Source organism: Panthera pardus, unplaced genomic scaffold, assembly GCF_024362965.1.
Source record: "Panthera pardus isolate Hobbes unplaced genomic scaffold, ASM2436296v1 HiC_scaffold_24, whole genome shotgun sequence".
In the NCBI taxonomy this organism is placed as follows: domain Eukaryota; kingdom Metazoa; phylum Chordata; class Mammalia; order Carnivora; family Felidae; genus Panthera; species Panthera pardus.
The window spans coordinates 59,720,782-59,739,220 of NW_026526810.1; the positions used below are offsets into that span (position 1 = coordinate 59,720,782).

An 18,439-nucleotide genomic window follows, 5' to 3' on the forward strand; every position below is an offset into this window, starting at 1 on the left:
TACAGAGAAGAAAAAGAATGGTAATTGTTCATATTGTGAAAGAGGTTTTAATATGGGGAAATTTGTATTTTATATTAGATTGAATTTATCTTTCTACATTGTTGCCTATAATTTTTGGCCCTCCTGAGACTTTTTTATAGACTTTTTCATTCAGATAATTGAACCTATTCTAAGGGACATGTGGAATTAATGTTTTCTAGCTAGTTACCTACATGAATAAACTGATGCATGGGTCATTCAAAAGAAGATAAAGAAGTGAACCTGAATATGACAAAACTTGTTATCTACAGATGCTTTCTTTCCATCAGAACTTACTTTGGCATGTTCTTTTCAGATTTAACTCTATGGTTATCTTTAAAATCTAAGCAGTGTTTTCTCTACTAACTCATTTGTAAAAAGTCTCAAGCAAGGACTTCCATTTGAAAGTTACATGAGCTGACTTTAGAGAATTTAGATTTCTGAAAGAGCGTATGAAAAAATAAGATATTTTTAAAAATGGCTCTTAAATGTCCAGTGGCAATAGAAAAGGGCTATTATATACACTCCTGTTTGTGAAAGCTATTACCTCTCAATGCCAATGGAATTACATCACAGTTACTCATAACATCTCCAGTGCTGGATCATGTGATTATTTTGTGTACTTGCACACATTGAGTGCTCAATGAGCAGTTGTTAAATTAAACTTAGTGAACAAAGTTAAGCGCATCTAACCCTGATAAAGTTCATTGCTCCTTGTAGATTTTTATGAAAATACATTGACAAATAGGGGTGCCTGCGTGGCTTAGTCAGTTAAGCATCAGCTCTTGATCTCTGCTCAGGTCATGATCTCTCGGTTTGTGGCTCTGCATCAGGCTCTGCACTAACAGCATGGAACCTGCTTAAGATTTTCTCTCTCCTTCTCTCTCTGCCCCTCCCCTGCTCACTCTCTCTCTCTCTCTCTCAAAATAAATAAAAAAAAATTTTTAAATACATTGAGAGATCAGAAAAGGCAGAAATTATTTACCAGACATTTGTTTCCCTTCCTTTACAGAATTCTTTTTTACCTACTATACGATTGGTTTCAGAGCCATTGAAATGGCTCAAGGTCTATTTTAAGACCAGTTCCCTTAAAGGTTCTTTCCTACATAGTAATTTTGCTGGCAAGTGGGGAAGGCAGAGAGAATCATTATTTGATAAATAATCCATGGTCTCCCTTTTGAGCTTTTCACAATTTAGCTCCGTTAATAATTTTTACTTGTCTCATAGTCATTTTTGTGGCTTACTTAACCCTCACCGAAGTTCTACTGATTTTGAGTGGTCATATAACCTGAACTTGGTCATAGAAAACTAATAAAAATCAATCCAGTGGAATTCAATGCAGATAATGTGATACTGTAAGACAAGATTTCTTAATCTAGGGGGGAGAGGTGTTTTTGAACTCTGAAATTCTGTGCAAATTTTTTGTATATGTAAATTTTTCTGGGGAGAGATTTTTATCATAGTCTCACATTGGTCTCTTCAGAAGTTTAATAACTACTGCTTTTTAAAAAATTTTTAATGTTTATTTATTTTTGAGAGACAGAGAGAGACAGAGAGTGAGCAGGGAAAGGCAGAGAGGGAGGGAGACACAGAATCCAAAGCAGGCTTCAGGCAGCACAGAACGTGATGTGGGGCTAGAACTCACAAACTGTAAGATCATGACCTGAGCTGAAGTTGGATGCTTTACTGACTGAGCCACCCAGGTGCCCATGGTAAGTACTGTTTTCATCCTCAGTTTCAGAAAGCCTTATATCCTGGGGGGTATTTATGACTACTCAACTTGGAATCAGTTGTCTTTTGACTGTGTAGCACATACTGTGCTCAGTACTTGGAGGTCAGAGGGGCTCCCTGGGTCTTATGAAGAGTGAAGAGGGAGCACCTGCGAGCCGATGAGGAGACACGTATCTCTCAAGAACGTCATTAAAATCTCAAAGAGAACAGAGTGCAAAGTGGCATCTTCAAATTTCAGGCAGGGAGTAATGGGGACCAGATGGGCAGTAGACTTGTAGACCTATACGTGGTCTGGCTGGCTCATAATAGGCCCTTGGGTTTGATGTTGAAGGAGAGAAGGATAAGGACGTAAAAGATGATTTCCTCAAGTGTAGTTTTTATTTGTTGAATTTTTGTTGTGTTTAGTTTCTTTTGAGGGAAGTTATTATGTTATGCCTTGTTTTACATATTTATTTTCATATACAGTATATCTTGCTTATTAGTTTATACCTCATGAAGGCAAGGACTATGTGTTTTTCAATTTTGGATACTCTGCAGTGCTCACCATGAGGCCTTGTCCAAGTGAGACGCTCAAAATTTTTGTTGTATATTTGCTCTAAGGATGCTGTTGAGGATTTTTACCATATCACACATTTAACTTTATGGCACTCCAAGGGTAAAATATTTCTCCGGATTTGGTCTTTGTAATAGTCTTGCCTTAACTATAACTGTTGGACAGTTTTTATTGTATGAACACTGTAAATCATGCAACTCGTTCTAGTTTTCGTTTTATATTGATTATTAGAAAGCCCACAGCCATGTGATTTTTTTTCAGTTATTTCTGTATTATAATTTAATTGATGTTGTTTATGTAGCACAATCTGCCAGGCACTGTTACACGTTGTATACATTATATTCTAATTTATCTTTATCAACCCTGGTCTACTTTCTTTATTTTGCAGATAAGTAAACTGAGATATAGAGATTTTAAGTAACTTGTCCAAGGTGACACAGGTAGAAAGTAGTAGAATATGTACTTTTAATCACTATATTCTTCTGCCTCCCACCATTACATTGTGTTATCAAGAAGATACTACCATATAACAGTACATATATAGTGCATATATAAACAAATAAGACGTGTGAATTAACTGTGAGACAGAGGGGTGGGCATGTGGTTTGATAAGGCAAAGTGGGGTTATTGAGTCAAGGATCAAAGTGATCTATCTGTGTTTGATCTCATTTCATAGCTCTCAGAATTATTTTAAATCTTTGCTACTCAAAGTGTAGTCTAGGGGCTGGTGCTGTCCATGAAGTGATTGTTATTGGTTCAAGGTCAGCTATTTATAGAAATGGAAAATAAGCATTTGGAAACTTTTATACTTATTTGAGAGTATTTTTATATCTGTTGGATCTAATAACAAAAAAAATTGGCTTCATATTTTGTATGTTTGTAAAATTTCTCTCTTTTTTTATATTTTATTTTAATTGTGTTTTATAGATGTTTCTGTCTCCAAAGTTTTAGAAATTAAGAGAAAAATACCCTTGTCTTTAACACAGTTTGAGAAGCACTGTTCTAGGTAACACCTTTAAGCTATGGTTTGTTTGAAAAGGAAAAGACATGATCTATAGCTTGAAATTACATTCTAATCTAAGTCTGTTTCTGAAGATGAAGTAGGAATCAGTACATTTGGCTACTTTGTCAGTTCCTTGGTTCTGTGAGAAAAGGCCCTAAATGAATTGACTTGGAAGAGAGGGAATTTTTCATTTTTTTCTTATCCTTAGTACTTTCCTCAAGAATGACAACATTTTAATTTTTTTTTAATGTTTATTTATTTTTGAGAGAGACAGAGACAGAATGCGAGTGGGTTAGGGGCAGAGAGAGAGGGAGACACAGAATCCAAAACAGGCTCCAGGCTCCGAGCTGTCAGCACAGAGCCCGACGTGGGGCTCAAACTCACGAGCTGTGAGATCATGACCTGAACTGAAGTCGGATGCTCAACCAACTGAGCCATCTGGGTGCCCCAAGAATAACATTTTAATTAAGTCCTTGATCCAGGGTAATAATAGCATGAGGAACTTGTCTATCATCTGTAGTTACAGTTTCCTTCCATGATTTATCAAAGTTGCTAATAAGGCAATTCATATTTTTTGTGGGTGTTCAAACTGTTCCCTGGAATAATGGAAAAATAAAAACAAATAAAAATAAGCAAACAAAAAAACAGAACATTGCTGTTAATTCCAGATTAATAGATTAGTATGATTTTTCATTTATAGAAAATAAAAGTTGCTTCAATGAGACAATATTTATACTAGTTCAGCTTTTAATTTTTTTTATTCTTTTTGGGCAGGATAGGAATCCTCCTTCTATAATATAATATGTTGTAAAGGAGTCCCATATAAAGTTACCAACCTTAATTGAGTCTTTGAATGTGTATATAATTACAATATACCTCTTCAAAATAATCTCTTTTCCGTGATCCTCCAAGGTTGCATTTGAGAAGACTCTCTCACTGGTTTTTTTGTTTTTTTTTTGTTTTTTTTGTTTTTGGTTTTTTTTGTTTTTTTTTTTTGATGTTTAAAAAGTGGCCTCCAAATAGAGAAATGGGCTAAGGATATGAACAGGCAGTTCATAGAGAAAGAAATCCAAATGACCAAAAAATGTGCAATCTCACTTACTCAAAAATGCTGCTATTATTTTGGCAGGATTAAGAAATGATATTGGTTTTGAAGAAACGAGTGTCTTATGTGCTGCCAGTAGCCCTGTAAATTGGTTCAGCCTTTCTGAGGTAATTTGGCAGATCTCATCAGACACAAAAAATAGATTCTCTTTACCAAACATTTCTACCTTGGGAAATTTATTCTGAAGAAATACAGATGTATTCAAAAATTAAGAAATGACTGGCAAACTGAATTATGGTGTGTATATATATATATATATAATGGAATATATAGCATCAAAAATAAAGTTGCAGAAATACATCTGTACATGTTATTAAGAGAAGCAAATAGATTACCAAATACCCTGTAAGGTATAATTACAGTTTTGTAAAACATATTTGTGAAATGTATGTATAGAAAAATAATTGAAAGATGTATTTAGATCTGCATGTAGCAAGTATTAAGAATGTGTAATTTTTGCACATTTGAATTTTTAAGTTTTTTCCCTCTAATGACTACATTGTATTTGAAGCTTCTTTGTTAATGATTTGGCCTCCATTTTAAAATGCACAGAATGGTCTAGGAGGAAAGGAAACCTGATAATCAACAGGATGTCGCCATTCCCTAGGTCCTTTTCTGAAGGTTTACAAGGAGCCTGTTTTTCTTTCAGAACTTGTTCTTGAAAGCTGTGTTTGAGTTTTGTGGTTATTGTTGCTGTTTTTCTCCCTGTGACAAATGCCTATCATTTTCTAAACAAGAAAGCCAATGTCCCAGTTAGGTGTGTGGAGTGTTTCTCATTCACTCTCAGCCCTGTTGTGTTAATACTGAATAAGCAGAGACAGCCTGACCAGTGGTGAAAGATAGGACGCCAGCCTCAGGCCTTTTTCTGCTCAGCCCTAAACCTCTGATTGCCACGTTTTCCTAATTTCCCATTTCCAGGGCATCGCTAGAGTGACCTTGCCTGCTGAATATGATGCTCTGAATCTCCAAGATTTTCACATGAATTTGGAAGTGGGCAGTCAGGCAATTGTTTACAGGACTCCAAATGAACTGTGCACTCACAGCAAGTTTGATAAACACACATTTCCTCCTTTTATCAGTGAGATTGCAGAATGTGAAGTATGAGTTTCCAGTTTTACTCATTCCCTTCAACCCTTTTCCTGTTTAAAAACTTAGACATACTAATTGGATGCTGATCTGTCCCTGTTTTTTAGTCTGTTTACTGATAGTTGACGGTTTATTCCAATACTTACCTAGGCGAGGTTTGGCAGTTCTTTAAATAATAAACTTCTCATGTATTCAACTTAAAGGAGATTCATCCCAAGGAATGCAATGTGAGCACTAATTAACAGTAATGACTGCTAATCACTTTGCTTTTTATACTCCTTTAGGAGCACTGCTATTACCCAATGTAGTTAAGCAAAATGCTTGTATATGAATCAACAATGCTGCATCCTTTTAGCAGCTATTGCTCACAATCAAGCTTTGCATAAATTAGAGTTAACTAAAATTGATTTTAATATCCTGCATTTCTTTCTGCAATAGTAACTAACATATCCAGTTAAGTACACTGGATGTTTAAAAGGCAGTCCCTGATTTTTTTTTTTGTAGTCATACTTATGGTAGATGAAAAGCAAGATTGCAAATAAATTTTCTCACAGTTGACGACCTTCCTCTTAGATTTCTACAAAATTGCGTGCAGCATACTCTTCATAGGCACACGGCAACACTTGGATTCTGTTGTAAGAATTTTATCACATCAATGAAAATCAATAGGTTTATGTTTAATTTTTCTGAATTTGTGCATTTACTTCCTAGAGGATCTTACAGTTCCTTTAAATTATATAGCCCATTTATATAAACTTGGTTCATAGGATTGTGCATTCAGTGTTCATTAAAAGGGGTTGTTTTATTATGTTTGGTGTATTATTAGACTCTTATAAAAGCTTTCTGTTTATTTACATGCATTCAACATACCTACAAACTGCCTTGCCTCAGGAGGAGACGGAACAAAACTCATAAATTAATAATTTAAGGGAGCAATACCCAAGTAGCATTTTGGTTAACTTAATAAGCTAAAGCCTTAGAGTCAGTGCTGGCCACTTTAACAATGCTTTACTTTTGACTTTTATTGGCTGAAAATAACTTGTTAAACCAAGGCTTTTGTCATAAAGTGAAATCTACATACCATCTGAAGTCCCTTCCCCTCTTTTTTGATTTATGAGTAGGTTGACATATTATTGAAGAATTTTTAACGCTTTCACAGTTCTGCACTTTGATTTCAGAGAAGGTGCTAATCTCTCTGGAAGTTTGGGAGTGACAAAATGAATTGTATACTGTTTTTCTGGGGAATTTGGGATTCTTTATTAGAGGCCTTAGTTTTATGATGGTACCTATATTAATGTTGATTTATCAAATACGTGATGTGGTGTTGCGATCTGATATGCATTAGCAGAATGTCCTCCTTTCGCATTTTACATGTTATCTGTAGTTGCCTGGTCATGACATTGTAATTCTTATAGCTAATGTTAGTGTTTCTACAGAGGTTCAGCAACTCAAGACATTATTTTTAAGTCACCAAAATAAAATGACTTCCCTTTTATTTTTGTATTGCTTTGTAGTGTCAGAGATCTAAATTTTTGGTGAGTAAACAAGTGGAAAGAATTAAGTGGTAGTGTAATGAAAAGGTTTATATTTTTTATACTAGTCTTATTGTAATACATTGCAAACATATGTATTAAGAAAAAACTTTGGCACTATACTTAATTGAATTTAGTTTCAAAGAACCCGCAAGAGGAACGATGTAGAGAACAGAAAATATATGGAAGCTTAATTGAATGTTATTCATATCTAATTATAATCTTTGTGCGTATTGTTGTAACTTTTAAATTTTGTATCCCAGTACTATTGCACAATAGCATGAAATACGTGTCTGTGAGGAAAAACTTGTTTTTTCTATTTTGCTTTGAGTTTGAGTTCCTGTGTGTAACAAAATTACGTTTAAAAATGGTGAGGATTTCAGTTTTGATCCTTTTTTTGTTTTGTTTTGTTTTGTTTGCAGTGTGTTTACTTTCATGTGAGAGTGATTGATCTGTAGCTGTCATTTTACCCAAAGAGGGGACAAATGGAATTGGCCTTTTAGACAAAAGTATGCAAACAGACTGCATTCTTTCTGTTGATAGAATTATGGAAGGATTGCATGAGGTGCCACATTCATTTTCCTATTGATTGTAAAAAGGATTCTGCAATGGGCTGCTGTTTCCATTGGATAAGGAGGTGCTATGATTAGTTACCTTTCTCCTGAAAGCACTACAAAAGAAAATGCAAAATGTGTGCGGTGCAGTGTTCTCAATTTGACAGTTGTTTTTGTTAAGTTTTTTTGCCCTATTGAAGTCCAGTCTATTTTTAAAAAAACATACATTTTGGTTTTGTCCCTTATATTAAGCTTGGTAGATTTCCATGCATTTGACCCTTTAAAGAAATTATACATTGTAGACAGTTTTTCTAGGCTTCTATTGTAAAGCTTCAAAGCTGATGCAACAGTGCCCTCTGTAGTCTTTCAGTGAACAGTAGATAAATGTAGATGATTTGGAATATTCAGGTAAGAAGCAGGATATTTAAATTTAATTTTTGCTCAGACAAGAGACTCCTTTTTCCTGACTAGACATTCTTGTTTTTCACGAGCGGCTTTACTTTAGACAAAGGGAACAAAGGACCATTCTGAGTTTTCATTTAGAATTATTGGCTACCTCTTGTTGTTACCCAGTGGTAAATCTCAAGTTTTATCAGACATTCATCAGGGTAATTTGAGATAGAAGGAATCTTACAAGCTGTACTGTCTCTTCATGAAATATCTTTTTGAAGTTGAGTTCCAATAGGAGTATTTTTAAAAATAATTTAGTTCCTTTGTGCTCTTTTCTTCTATTTAATTAGAGCCTAAGTGGCTGCCTAGAACTTAACTTTTACTTGTCCCTGAATTGGGTAACACAGGCTTTATACAGGACATTATTTAAATTCAAACCCAGGGAGTTACACAATGTCTAAAGTATTTGTCATTCATTAGCATTGATTTAAATTTTAGATTTCCCTTCCTTTCTTTATTGGTTACCTATTTGATTGTATATATTGATAGCTAAATTTTTCATTGTAAACACAACTTTATGTGAAGTTATTAGATGATAATAAAAGCAGGCATCATATTTAGCTGTGATCAGAAGAGAAAAATACCACGGGCTAAGTTTGTTTTCCTTCTGAAAGGGTTTTAGTAAAAAGAGCATGGGCCCAATCCTAGCTTCTCCATGTATTCACTATGTAATATTGAACACATTTCTTAATCTCTGAGCCTGCTTTCTTATCTGCAGAATGGGAGTAAAAAGTGTTTATCTTTTGAGGTTTTTGTGAGGGATTAGAGATAATGTATATTAATTGGCCAAGTTGTTACAAATGCCCAAATGGTTACTTTGTTCTAAAAAATCACAGTGTGAAGGTAAATGGCATTGTTTTATACAGGGACATTTCAATAAAAATCTAGAGCACATTTAATGCACTTTAGATTTTTCAAAAATTTCTGTCTCATGACTTGCAATGATTTATGTGAATCTGAAAGCTGACATGGCATCCCTCAGTAATGTGGACTGACACAATGAGATGTGCATTAACTTTCAAGTCTTTACAGACTTCATCCCCAAACTTCTTAAATAAGCCACGTTTATAAACTCTAATGGACAGTTACTAGCAAACCAATGTTTGGCAACTTGTGAAAACTGATAATAAATGAAACTCGAACAAAGAGTCTTTTTTTACTGTTTCAAACCCTGGGTGTATTGGGGAAAACTTAGGATGCTTTTTGTTTACCTGTGTTCTCAGTAGTAGTCTAGAGCCCATATTTTTCTAGGTAAGTGGATTTTGCTTTCTCTACCCAGTTACAGAAAAAGACTGATTTATAAAAATAGATGAAAGTGGAGCTTTTCTGGTTGAAGTGGAGATGGGGGCTCAAGTCTCTTTTTGAAGGAACAAAGTTTAAAAACCATTTTGGTGCTATACCATATATGTATATGTGTGTGTACACATAGATATATTTTCTCTCTCTCTCTCTCTGTCTCTCTCTCTGTCTCTCATACAAAGGCTTTGTGCTACTTTGATTTGAATTCAGAGCAGTTAATTCTATACCTAGCACATAAAAGATGCTCAATAGTTAATTCTATACCTGGCACATAAAAGATGCTCAATTAACATGTGCTAAATACAGAATTTTTTGAGTACCAGGCCTCCCATTATTGACACAGAAGATTTGAGATACCATATGTTTTAAAATGCACAGTTTAATGTGGCAACATACTATTACAATAATTGTTTCTATGTGAACCCTTTAAACAAGCACACTTCAAGTGTAATTCACCAGTTTATTTTTTAAAAATCAACTTGTTGTGACCACAAATAGTAATGGGAAATGAATAAAACTGTTCAGAACTTGTCTTCCAGATGATTAAAAGCTGTTGCATTCCACAGTGATGGATTTAGCAAAAGATTCTGACATTTCAAATGACCTGATGGTAAAAATAATCTTGCACAAAGAACTTGTGAATTAAATTTTCTCAACATTGACTAAAGCATTGTTTTTCTTGTAAAGTTCTTATTTGTGCTTCATATTGATTTTGAGTAGTCCTGAATTTAATGTTATAATAAACCACATTTTGTTTTTAGTATATCATTTGGGTTAAAATTGAGAACTATGAAAGTATCTTTTTTTAAAAAAAATATTATAGAGAAGGAACCAGTGTTTGAAACCAATAGAATGAAATGGAAACCAAATATGGTAGGTTTTTTTTTTTTTTTTTTTTAATAGTGACCAGTTGCAGTAAGAAACATGTTTAAAATTAAATTCTGGTTCATAAGACTGACAAGATGCTGTCTACAAAAAAAAAAAAAAAAAAATGAATAAGGTATTTTTCTTTGCAATGAAAGTACCAAATTAAGAATCTGCTTAATTAAAATAATGATAAATGTAGATTACATTACTGAAGACAGTGAAATACAGCTGCTCTGTCTAGTGAGAGCCTGCATAATTTACCAAGACTGTACAAAGAAGCAATGGAGCAGCCACTGCAGACTGTTAGAGGAAATGTCCTGTTTATTCTACATACATTTCTTTTTTTAATTAAAATGTCAATGATAATTTTATAGCAGTCCTCCAAAGAAATCCCTTAAATTTCTTCAAGGTGGTAGAATGTGAAATGAGATCATCGCTGCTGAATGAAACAGATTAAACCCAAGAAAAAAGTAGCATTTTATTATTTTTTATTAATTCAGCTTTCATTATTAGGAGTTAATATTGAAGTATGTATGGTTTTTTTTTTTTTTTTTTTAATGAGTCTTTCATGAGAGAAATGTGGCAAAATCTTTGAATACGCATTTTATTTCAAAATCTCTTGGAGCCATAAGCACGATTTGGGTGGAGACATAAGTAGCGTTGCTTACAAATAACAAAATAGGTATGTATACCGTGGAATTCTCTAGGTGAGACAGACACCTCTGGGTGTATCAGGATTGACTGAGTGGTATTTCCTCCTCAGCTCCATCACTGGACTATAATGATGACCAATAATATCTTTATAATTACATATATTTAAGAAAACCAATTTTGTGTATAACAAATGCTTTTTTGTTTTTGGTGGGTTTTTTGTGTGTTTTTTTTGTTTGTTTGTTTGTTTGTTTTGCCTACAAGAGATAAGTGGGATTTCTGGAGTCAGACTTATCTGTGTTCTAGGCTTTACCACATGCTAGCTATATGACCTTGGTTTAGTTAACTTCTCTACACTGTGGCTTTCACATTTGTAAAGTTGGGGCTGGTGATAGTACCTACATCATAGGATCGTCATGAGCATTTAATGTGATAATCCATGTAAAATAGATCATAAAGGAAGCCTCAGTAAATGTTAACTATCACATTAAGAATAATAATAGTAATAGTAATGTTAACTAATATTAATGTAATGTTAATATTAATAATATACCAACTCACTAGATAAAATGTTTCTCCTGCACGGGAACAATGGAAGAATGCTCATACTTAACTAGTTTAATAGGATCATTGTTTAATAGGATCAGTTGCTTTGACATTGGTGAATATGTCAAAGCTTGTGCATTTCAATATGTTTGTTTTAGACTTTGCATTAGGTTGATACCGACTGGAATTAATTGAATATTTTCCATGGTTTAGTTTTTCTACAGGGTCTTCCAGGAGTCCATCTGCTAAAAACTTCTTAATGGAAAGGGTTTGTGGGCAGAAAATGGTCACATCACTAAGAATTTGAGAAGTTTATATGAGAAAACGGTATGAGGAGAAACTTCTTCAGATGATTTTATTCTATACGCTTTTTTCTTTGAACTTCAATAAAATGATAAGTGCTAGAAGTGCAAAGATAAGAAGTCACACACTATATAACCATTGTTTGTAATGTTTACACATGCTGTATGAGTTGCAGAAGGTTAATATACATTTACTTTTTTTCTCTTGGTTAGTTGTGGGCTTTTTTCTAGTTGCCAGAAATGTAGATGATTAAGGCACAGTGCCGGTCTCAGGGAGGCAGAAAGTTACTGCTATGTATTCATGGAAATTATTTGTAGCAAATTCTTTGCTCTTTTAAAAATATTCCATTTTTCTTGTAGTGTATCTCTGTTCCATGACTTGGCATTCATCCTTCATCGTCTAGCCATTGTTGCTGAGTTTCTCCTAAGAATCCTGTGGTCTTTGAGGCTCAGTATTGCTCTATCTGTGCCTGTTTGGGAATTATACTGACGACTTTTGATTTAGCGCATAATTTTGACTAATACCTTGAAATAATTTATCATTTATAGAGTCTTAGAATCTCCAGGCTTCTTCCCTATCCTGGTCCTCTCCAATAGAGAGCAGGTGACTATACATTAACATAGGTTTTCAGTGCTTCCTCCACAGTACTACTGTAAGATGTTTGCTGAAGTGTGAAGTATGATATAGCACTGAAATTGAATCAGACTTTCAGTTCAGTGTATCCTGAGGTCATTATTAGACAGTATTTGCTTCCTATTTTAAATTAATTGTTTTTGGAAGGCCAGTAGCTGCCCCCCCCCCCCCATTATTTATAGAAGCATCTTTGCATTTATTTCAGACATTCTTTAGGGCCATCACAGATCAGATTCTGTCAGAGGCTAGGTGATATTATAAACTTTAATTTTAAGTTAATATCAATGGGCCTTGTTTCACATGGAGTTCTTAAACATTTATACTTACATAGAAATTCGGTCTTCATCTTTGAGTAGCTTGTATTGTGCACAGTTTCTTCTCAGAATGTTATTTGTGTATATTTTAGACAAAACAATGCTACATGATAGATAAAACTTATCTAATTTGTGAAGATTTTATATAATTAGAAGCTGCCAAACTTAGGTTGATGTTTTTTGCTTTATGGTTAATTGATAATTACCAATTCCCTACTGTGTATAAATCCTTGCATTCACTGAATTCTGTTTTATATAATGGCTTTAGTGTGGCTACTCTTCACCCTATGTTTATGTTGATTTGGAATCAACTGATTAGTCAAGCAATCTGAAATGGAAATGATACAAAGCATTTACAACCAAGAAAAGTTAAGGGAAAATATAGTAAGTTACAACTAACTGTTACTAATAAACTAACTAAAATAATTGTTTCCTAAAAGCCACAGCTTGTGGATTGTACACATTTTTGAGTGTATAATTTTCATTATCTGCACAGTTTAAAGATGTGTTTTAACTACGTTTGTCAAAAGAAAAAAACAGTCTTTGTAATTATCAACTTTTAGAAAACAAAATGAAGATCTATAAATTGTGTTTTGATTTATTGGTAACCAGTTTCTTATATTTAACCTAAACGCTGGAATAAGCCTCCTAAAATGGTTATCATTTATTTTCTGCCATTATTTGGTGCTTTTGCATAGTAAAAATAACACTGGCATTGATGAGATCCCCTTTGCTTTCTTTGTGTAGTTATTAAATTCTAATAGATCTGACTTTTCTGCATTCTTTTATTTTACTTTCATTGTTTTTATGCTTAACTGTCTGTGTTTGTCCTCTGTCTTCTGCCTCTTAGGTAGTCCAGAAAGCTTCTTTCCTCTGAGACTAGGTTCTTTGTACTCCTCTTGCAGACACACGTACTTTCTCTGTGCAGTGAAAATAGCTTTGTTATAACTTCACAGGGTTCTTACCCTTGTTCTTCACGCCTTGTTTTTTTTTTTTTTTAATCTAAATTACTCCTTAATATTCTTTGATACTTAGGATAATTGTTTTCTAAATTAAGGAGAACACATGAAAATAGAAAAAAATGTGAAGATCTTACTCAAAATTCAATCATTTAGAGTTAACATTTTGATGCATTTCCACGCATATATACTTAACATACTGTCATAGATACACACAGACACACACACATGTATAATCAGTTGTGTGTATAACTTTGTAGACTGCTTTCTTTTAACTTAAAATATCAGGAGCATTTTCCATGCCATTAAAACCTCCTTATGAACATAATTTAATGGCTACTTAATATTCCATCATGTAGCTGTATAATAATTTCCTTAATGATTCCCTAATTTTGTAAATTAGGCTGAATATAATTTTTAGTATAAAAAATAGCACTTTGATGTGGGTACATCAATTATTGTCAACATTTAAAAATATTAATTTCTTAGGATAGATTTCTAGATGTATAATTAATAGTTCAAAGTATATGATTATTTCTCAGGCCATTGATACATATTGCCTAGTTGATTTCCATAAATAATATACCTGTTTATGCATGCATTATTTATATTTTGAAATTCTAAGTCTTTGTTTAATGTGTCTGAAACCTCAACTTGGAATTCTATTTTTACAGTTCCTGGCATGTGGTGAATACAAGCTGGGAGTAGCATTCTGCCCATCTTTGACTGCATTTTCTTCTTGGAACAAAACCAAAGAGATATGTGTTAGGGCAGCTCAGTCATGTAACGCAAGGCATAGGGTGATGTTTTTCCCCCCATATTGTGAGAAGTCATTTTCCAGTGTTTTAATGGGACTACATTCAATAGATAATCTGCCGCAAAGTGGGCTGAGTTTTAGTATATTGCATACTAATATTGTGCCATGTGGATGAACACAGATGCAGAAATAGATGCATATATGTTATTTTTTTTTTAAGTTCCAGATGTCATATGAATTAAAACTCATTTTTTTCTGATAAGTTCTATTTTCTGACTAGCCACACTGTAGTCTCTGGATATCAACTGGTTTATTTTCTACTGGCATCATGAAGTTTGGTAGTATTTAGAAATTATTTCCAGTTTTCTCATTAAATAAATGCTGATAGACTATTGGATTAATCACAGGAGATTGATCATTTTGGGTATATATATTTAATATCAAGCATAATATTTTAGGTATATTTCACACTCTACAAATTATTACTGTAGGTGTAAGCCATTACTTCATGTTCACTAAATCCCGTAGAAAATATCTTATGCTTCCTTTTTTTAAAAATGAACTTCTATCATTAATGTTGGCTATTTTTATTATGTCATGAAAAATAAAACAATAGTGCTACTCTTTTGAATTTAGTGGACTTAGTATAGTAACAATAGTTCTATAATAATGGTAAATTCATTTGTAAGAATAAAACAAGTAATGTTCATTTCATGGTAATTATAACTAAATGGTTACTTAGACCTTGGGAAAAGAGAATTAGATCACCTTTTTGGTATTATAACTACCTTTTGCTGTTGGTCTCTTTGCTTTCCCAGAACTAGTTCTGTGTTTACTTGTATTATACAACTAGTATTAGGGGATGCTGGCATCTTTGACATACTTACTCTTTTAATGCTTATTGCTTGGCAGTTTCTTGTTAGTGTTATGAACAACATTCCAACACACCGGCTTAGGCTGGTATGTGGGAGTGTTGTCCAGAGGCGGTATTGCTGTTTTTTCCTAAGCAGCTGGGTTCTCACTTTATTTCTTCTTCTTTCCAGCTCTAAACATATCTGCCTCTATGCACTGTGTACACTTTGTGGTTCCATTCTCTTCTTTCTCCTGTCACTTTCATTCTGTTTCTCCTGTCTTCCTCTTTCATCTCCCTCATGCATTTGTGCATGCTCATCCGCAACTATACGTGTATTTTCAGGTATTAAAAACAAAGATTGCAGGATCTAGATCTAATTTAGTTGCTAAAGTTTTACGTACATTTTCTCCCTGTTTTCTCTTACATTATTTAAATTGGGGTCATCTGTAACATTTACACGTTTTTATGAGTACAAGCTCTTCTGTCCTTAAGCCTTTATGTCTCTTAATGATGAATAAACGGTACAACTAGAGAAAAAAAAAGACCAGAACTTCCAAAACTTCACTATGTAGACGAGCCATCCGGGAATCTTATTAAACATCCGGGTTCTGATTCAGTTGGTCTGGGTGGAGCCTGAGATTCTAACACGTGCCTCGGTGATGTCAGTTCTGCTGGTCTGAGGCCCCACTTTGCATAGTAAGGTTTTAGACTCTGGTTCCCTGCTGAGAGTGTCATTTATTTAGAACAGGAATATTTGAATTTAAAAGCCAGTTTGTTCATATATTCGCTGTACATATTAGCTATAAGAGTCTAATACCTACAAGGATGAGAGGGTACATTTTCTTTTAAGACATAATTTGCTATGTTTCTACAGTTCTCTAATTTAGGCAGTGGTAAAGCATGGTGATTTAAGTGATCTCTGAGTCTTGGGCATTCTGTGATGGTCCCATGTACAGCTTCCCTTGTTTAGTTGGCTGTTTAGTGTAGACTAATGATGACATGTCTCTAGGTTGATGTGGGTGATTAGATTTTATGGTGTTGAAAAACTTTTCTTGTGGAAGTTTTGGGAATGAGGGTGAGGGGTGGGGAATTGGGACCAGGGATGGAGGCGCTGGTGTAAAGGAGAATGAGATTACAGCAGAAAAATGCTTTGTTCCTTCTCATCGGTATGATGAGCACTAGGAGAAGCATGGACAACTGGATTAAAATGAGTTACCTGTTGAAAGTGAGAAAATCACCCAATACATATGCAGAAGTTATTCCCATTATGCTTTTAAATAACAGGTGTTTCATGTCTTTTAAATAAAGAGATCCACATAATTTCCTGTGTAAAAAATGGACAGCTTCTAGCACTAAGGATGTATCAGAACCTACAACAGATTAGAAGATGGGCTGATTTTAGAAAGGAGATGCTGTGACCAGCTTCTGCAGGTTGGCCCATTATTTGCAGTCCATTAGTCAAATGTGACCACCATCAAAACACTTGCATCTTTAAATTGCAGAATATCTTGATCTATAACATTGTTGAGGAAAAATGATCAAATTATCTAACATGGTTGGTTCCTGAAATGACTGAAGCCACGTAGTCTGTTGTAAACTCGAAGAAAGAAATGTGGGAAGCCTTTCCCTTGCCAGTAAGCACCGTGCTTGAAAATAAATTGTATTTTAATTTATGACCCAAAAAATTCATCTAGCTTTTGCTTTTTCAAACCTTTTCAAACATTATTTTAGAACTAGGAACAACATTTTAGTTATATTTCCAATCTTATTTGTCTATGTACTTTCAATGAATATAGATTGCCCTTTTCTTTCGGCAGCCTACATTTAAAAAGCTTATGTTTTGCCATAATACAGTAGAATTATTTGTAGTAATGTTACAAGTCTCTAAACTGCATGAACATTATCCTGCTGTTTTATTGTTTTATAATGTAAAAGTAAATGCAAGCATTAAGAAATGTGCAGTGCTGTCAGGCTCCTTCAGGATTTAAGAAAATTGCCCCAACTATTGAAGAACTGAAAATAATCTTTCAGGTCGCAAAGAGCAGTTGTTATAATATTGCCTAACATTTTGCTTTCTTTTTACTCTAACCATAGTGGTGATTTGAGTCAAATGCTAAAAAAAGAAAAAAAAAAAAAAAAGAAAAGAAAAAGAAAAAAAACCCTCAGATTTTATTTAATTTCAGCACTGATATTTCTTTGTAAGAATTGCATGTAAAACATCATGGTTAAAAAGTAGGAATAAACTAGAGGACTCATTCTTAACTTTGCATAAACTTAGATCATAAATCTGTTTCTTGTAATAACAGAAATTTTGCAGACCAACTTCTTGATCCAACCTGTAAATTTGATAAAATAGGCTTAAATAGTATGTGTTAATCACAAAACTGAAATTGTTGCTCTGAGAGCTCTTCATAAAAATGAAACAAACATACAAACAAAATCTAAAAGCCATACCTTCCAGAAAAGTTCACGTGAAGCATTTTGGATTTTTAAAATGTAAGGAAGGAGGTATTCCTTACGGTTTTAGCCTTTTTTCTATCTGTTTTAAAATATTTCCATTTAAATGCAGATTTTGATTTTCCATCTGGGACTAGGTGGAAGCCATTCTATTACACTACTAAAAGAATAATCCACTTTAACACAACATTTCTCCCTAAAGGGATGGTCTTTTCTAGTCATAAGGTATTATTTTTCTCAGAATGATATTAACATTCATGATGTAGCGATTTTATCTTGATTTGAAAGATGTTTTGTTCTGGCAGTAAAAGGGATTAAGAGAATGTCTTTTGTATCCTGTTGCTAATATATATATATATATATATATATATATATATATATATATATATATATCTCCTTACCTTGCTCAAGATTAGGTATTAGCAATTTTCAGAGTTTTGGGTTGGGTTATGAGTTATATTTTTAGAACATTAAAATCTTTAAACCCAGTGAAATGGAAATCACCAGATTCATTTAATCGAATTCTTAAACATTGGGTTGTACAAATATTTTTTTTTAACAGATCAAGTAGCATATTTGAAAATTTCTGAACGAGCTATAACATTTTTTTGGTTTCATTTTCTTTTACCTTGTAAAGAAGCCTTTTGTGTACATAAGAAAAGTGTTAGAGCAACTAGTTACTGCATTCAGTGTCATAAATGTGTTGATTTTGTCTCACCTTCTAAATTTATTAAAACTTTAAGATAAAGAGGGATTATATTAATTAAA

General features: G+C 33.6%; 1 protein-coding gene across 7 annotated transcripts in view; it reads left to right on the top strand.

Moving 5' to 3' along the window:
- DPH6 (diphthamine biosynthesis 6) overlaps nucleotides 1-18,439 on the top strand; it is a 439,826-nt gene that overhangs the window by 32,112 nt on the left and 389,275 nt on the right. Inside the window, exon 4 of one of the 7 annotated variants that reach the window (XM_019442639.2) lies at nucleotides 5,329-7,261. The exons of the other annotated variants lie outside the window; for them this stretch is intronic. Coding sequence (XP_019298184.1) covers nucleotides 5,329-5,514 — 186 coding nt within the window. The 3' untranslated portion in view covers nucleotides 5,515-7,261. Of the gene's footprint in view, nucleotides 1-5,328; nucleotides 7,262-18,439 lie in introns of those variants that run through there. 7 annotated transcript variants of the gene reach the window in all.